The sequence below is a fragment of the Clupea harengus genome, chromosome 13 (assembly GCF_900700415.2).
Source record: "Clupea harengus chromosome 13, Ch_v2.0.2, whole genome shotgun sequence".
Taxonomy (NCBI): Eukaryota; Metazoa; Chordata; class Actinopteri; order Clupeiformes; family Clupeidae; genus Clupea; species Clupea harengus.
In genome coordinates, this window is record NC_045164.1 from 21829132 (window position 1) to 21834131 (window position 5000).

The window sequence follows — 5000 nt, forward strand, 5'->3', positions numbered from 1 at the left end:
ATTACCCAGAGACCAGAGAGAGCATTCAACATCTCTGTGGGGGGGGGCTCTGGAACTATACATTGATGCGTCCTTACACATGGCTAGGCATGAATAATGGGCTCTCGCTAAGGATCAGAGAGAGGGCAAGAGACAAAGAGAGAGAGTGAGAGAGAGAGAGAGAGAGAGAGAGTGAGAAAGAAAGAGAGCTAGAAGGAGAAAGGATGAAGGAAAAACAAAATGTCCAAAAGGAGAAAAAGAAAGAAAAAAGCCGAGAGGCTGAATAGCTGGATCACTCACCGCCTGGCATATAATTGGGTACTTGGTCCGGTTGATGCCACCGGCAAACACTGCGAAGGTCAGCGCCGTGTGGAAACAGAAGTTGAGGAGCATGTGCCATCCTTTCCGACTGATGCGGACAGCGCTGCAGGAGAAAACAAAAACAAAAACAACAACAACAACACATCAAAAGATGGCGGAGGAAAAACAAACAAGCAGTTAATATCAAAAAACAAACAAACAAACAGAATGAAATTCAGATACATCGAGCCTCAGGTCATAAGGCACTTTACACACAAGATATATGAGTACAAAAAAAATAAAAAAAGAGATTAAAAGAATGAGAGCACTTTTTGACCCAGATCCATAATGCCTTTAGTTCATCAACATTCCACGCGTGAATAAGAGAAAGACCCAGAATCAATTTCAGCTAGACTCCAAATTCTACAAAGCCACGTGAGAAGAATGCTTAGTGAATTCTTGAGCTAAAAAATTATAGGTTTTTGTGTTAAAAACGGATCTTAAAAAGTGAGCTTCAAAATTTTATGCAAAGAAGGTATGGGGGTGTAAGTAAGGGTTTTTTAGTTGATGAAAGAAAATACCAGGGCAATTTTTAAAGAATGTCTTCAGAAAGAGATGTTGTTTAAAAACACTCTCAAACATTTTCAGGCAAATCACAGCATTGTTGATGCATTTCTTTCTGTGACAGGAGCCACTTAGTCACAAAATGGAATACAACAGGTAAACAGCAACCAAAAAAGCCCATTTCATGAATTTTCACTTTATATACTTCCTTGAGATATATCAAATTATGCACACACAAGCAGGAGGAAAGAGAGAGAGAGAGAGAGAGGAAAGAGAACACGTGAGAAAGAACACTGAAGAGAGAGAATGAAAAATGGCAGAAGAAGAGAGAGAGAGAGAGAGATAAAGAGAGATAGAGAGGAGGGGAGGAAAAAAGAGTATTTCAGTATCTTCTTCCAGTTTTCACTCTAGTGACCAAAAGAAGGAATAAGCCAAGGACTGGCTACTGAGACAGTCTAGTCCCCTCTGTCTCCCTCTCTATACTCTCTCTCTCGCTCTCTCGCTCTCTCTCCCTCTCTCTCTCTCTCTCTCCCTCTCTCTCCCTCTCTCACTCCCTCTCTCTCTCTCTCTCTCCCTCTCTCTCCCTCTCTCTCCCTCTCTCACTGGCCATAAATCAAGTGTCCCGCGGGGTCCAGCTGAGTGTATGGGGATCGCTGCTTTACTGGGTCAAGTGCATTAACCTGGCATCCTTCCACAGCACCAGGCCAGGCCAGGTCTCTCTGTGTGTGTGTGTGTGTGTGTGTGTGTGTGTGTGTGTGTGTGTGTGAGTGTGTGTGTGTGTGTGTGTGTGTGTGTGTGTGTGTGTGTGTGTGTGTGTGTGTGAGTATGGCCTCGCCCAGCAAACTCATACCCATGCCTGAGGATGCCAGTGACACGTGGGCCTGCATTTAGTGTTCTTTGGTGGAAGGCAGGTGGTGCTAACAACTGTCACACAGAATGGTGCGGACATTTTCAGTGCGTCACCAAAAAGTTATATACAAATGACAGTCTGGTGCTTCCGAACATCAACCATAATGGTGACTAGCGGCCATGATCTATTTCCGAACGATGCCACGGACGAGGGTTGTTGCTTTTGCCCATTCAGGACAACAAAGGTTGATGGATGCTTAGAATTGCAAAACAAAAGGGGGGCTATTTTTGGAGGCAGTGCCCGGCTATCAAGGGGACCCTACCGCTTGCAATCAAGTGCCTGGTCATCAGCAGGAAAGGGAATGGAAGAGAAGGATGGAGGGAGGGAGGAAGGGAGGAAGGGAGGGAGGGAGGAGCATTTCAGGAGAGATATTGGGGCATTTCAGTCCTGAGCAGAAGACACAGGCCAAAAACTGTAGAGCAAGAGAACTGACTCATTCATCCCTAATGCAAGAGAAGGTGGCCATGTTTGCACAAAACATGAATCACCAGATATCTATTGACACGAGAGAAAAGAATAAGACCAGTGTGGCTGTCTGGAACACACACAACACACACACACAAACACACACAAAAACACACAAAAACACAGACACAGACACACAGACACAGACACAGACACACACACCACACACACACAGACACAGACACACACACACACACCACACGCACACACACAAACAACTCACATACACACAAGCAAAAAATCCACCCACACATTTTCACACACCCGCACACACACACACATGGGTGACTCAGACTGCTTGTGCTCTTTGCTAAACAGTTCCTAACTGACTGACTCATTGCAGACAGGCTCTCAGGGAGTGGATGAATGAAACACTGACCCGTGCGTGGTAAACAGCGTGGGGGGGTGGGGGGTGTGGGTGTGGGGGGTGGGGGGTGTGGGTGGGGCGGTGACACGAAGCCAAACCCAAGCTGCCAACTCTCAGGTCTACGTAGCGCTAACAACTAGCTGTGCCAACTCACTAGCGAGGGGTCAGGGCTCAAAATCACCACACACACACACACACACACACACACACACACGCATAAAGACACACACAGAGACACACTCGCACACACACACACACACACACACACACGTCTGTGGACTTACAGCCTCACAAACAGACACAGAGCGGTTCACGGAGACCAAAGACATTCACTGCAACAGCTCAGGATGAGTCATGGAAAGGCACACAAACACATACACACACACACACACACACAGACACACACACACACACACACACACACACACACACACACAGACACACACACACACACACACACACACACAGACACACACACACACACACACACAGACACACACACACACACACACACACACACACACAAACAAAGACACGCGAAAGCCACACAGGGAACTGAACAGAACAAAAGGCAGCAGCTGATGAGGTGTGGAGAATCAACATTCATTTCACTCCTCCAGAGAAACAAAAAGAAAGGAAGAAGGAAAGCAAAAAGGCATTAAAGAAAGAGAGAGTTCTTGTGCATCCCTGCAGGACATTGGGACACGTGTTTGGCTTGGAATAGGTTACAGGTTTTTATTTCAGTCTGGAAACGATGCTGCCACCCGGCAGCCCAAATTCTTCGTTTTTTCTTCCCTTTTTTTCTTTTTTTGTTTTTCTTTCTTCGGCAGCCGCCTTCCTAAATTCCTGCTGGGCCTGCCTCACTTTCTCCATCCCTTTCTTCAACTCTCTCTCTCTCTCTTCCTCTCTTTCTCTCCCCCACTCTCCTTCTCCCTCTCCTTCTCTCTCTCCCTCCCTCTCTCTCTCCCTCTCTCTCTCCCTCTCTCTCTCCCTTTCTCTGTCTCTCTCTCCCTGCCTCTCTCTCTCCTCATTCTCTCTCTCCCTCTCTCTCTCTCTCTTCCCCCCACAGGGCTTGTCCAACTCCACAATGAAATAGCTTGAGCTATTTATAGCTACTGGTTGAACTCAAAGTCATTTTTATTATAAATTGCTTATTATTCCTAATGTTGAATTCCAGGAATGGAGTTTTTGTCAGACGAATTTGACAGACACACGCACACACACATACACACAGCACCACATAATGCTTCAATCGCTCCAGCGTAAACTTCGGTAATAGTGAAGAAAAACTGGCAAAAACTGTTGACTTCCCCAAACTTGCTCTGCCGTGCATCTTCAGTGGTAACTACAACTACACAAATCTTTCATTAACCTTAAACATGCTAGGATATATATATATACACATTAGCCCTTACTTAAACACTGCTAGGAATAACAACTCTCCTAGCAAAAAGAGAATAATCATTTCTAGGAGTCCCAGATGAGTCTTTTTGCCTTAATGTCTTTACTCTGTGGGTGTGTGCGGCACCCTTAATGTCTGGTCTCTGTGGGTGTTTTGCCTTAATGTCTGGTCTCTGTGGGTGTTTTGCCTTAATGTCTGGACTCTGTGGGTGTCTGCGGCACCTCACCTGTGGTGCACTATGTAGGTGATGATGGAGGCGAAGAGGCACAGCAACATCACCGCCGTGCAGGCATACACGACCGGGTGCAGAAACTCCCCCGGGTACGGAGGGAAGGATAGCACCTTCTTCAGATCCTGAGAGAGAGAGAGAGAGAAAGAGAGAGAGAGAGAGAGATACAGAAAGAAAGGGTTAGAAAGACAGACAGAGAAAAAGAGAGAGAGAAAGATGAGGAGATAAAAGAGAGAGCAATGAGTTCAGACATGCCGTAGAGTTACACAGATACAAAACCAGGACCACAACAACAGCATCGGCAGTGTTGATTTATGAACAACTAAGGGGCTTTGTCAAGGATGCAACACCACAACACTCACTCAGGGCTGGGGATGCCTGGCACTCTCACACAGGTACTGGCACCTGGAGTCTGAGTCTACCATGGGCATTCACAGCCATTCTTTTCCAATGGGTTTTCATTCTCTTTCTTTCTCACTCACCCCACCCCAGCCCACCCTCCCTCAGTCCCTCTCTCTGACCGCCCGCCTCAGTCTGCCTGCCCTGTCTGTCTGGGTAGACTCAATCTGCTGTAGACCAATGAGAGTGGCCCGTGGTGGTCCAAAACCCCTCAATCTGCTGTAGACCAATGAGAGTGGCCCGTGGTGGTCCAAAACCCCTCAATCTGCTGTAGACCAATGAGAGTAGCCCAGTGGTGGTCCAAAAACCCCTCAATCTGCTGTAGACCAATGAGAGTACCCCGTGGTGGTCCAAAACACCACACGGGGTGAAGGTGAGAGGGGTT

The 5000-nt window shown here is 47.0% G+C and overlaps 1 protein-coding gene across 1 annotated transcript in view; it reads right to left on the bottom strand.

Moving 5' to 3' along the window:
- The window catches only part of LOC105893426 (adhesion G protein-coupled receptor A3), a 144278-nt gene that overhangs the window by 21822 nt on the left and 117456 nt on the right, over positions 1-5000 (bottom strand). The window contains exons 15-16 of the mRNA XM_031578689.2: positions 4214-4341; positions 280-403 (exon numbers count right to left, since the gene is read on the bottom strand). Of these exons, the coding sequence (XP_031434549.1) occupies positions 280-403; positions 4214-4341 (252 nt within the window). The remainder of the gene's footprint in view (positions 1-279; positions 404-4213; positions 4342-5000) is intronic.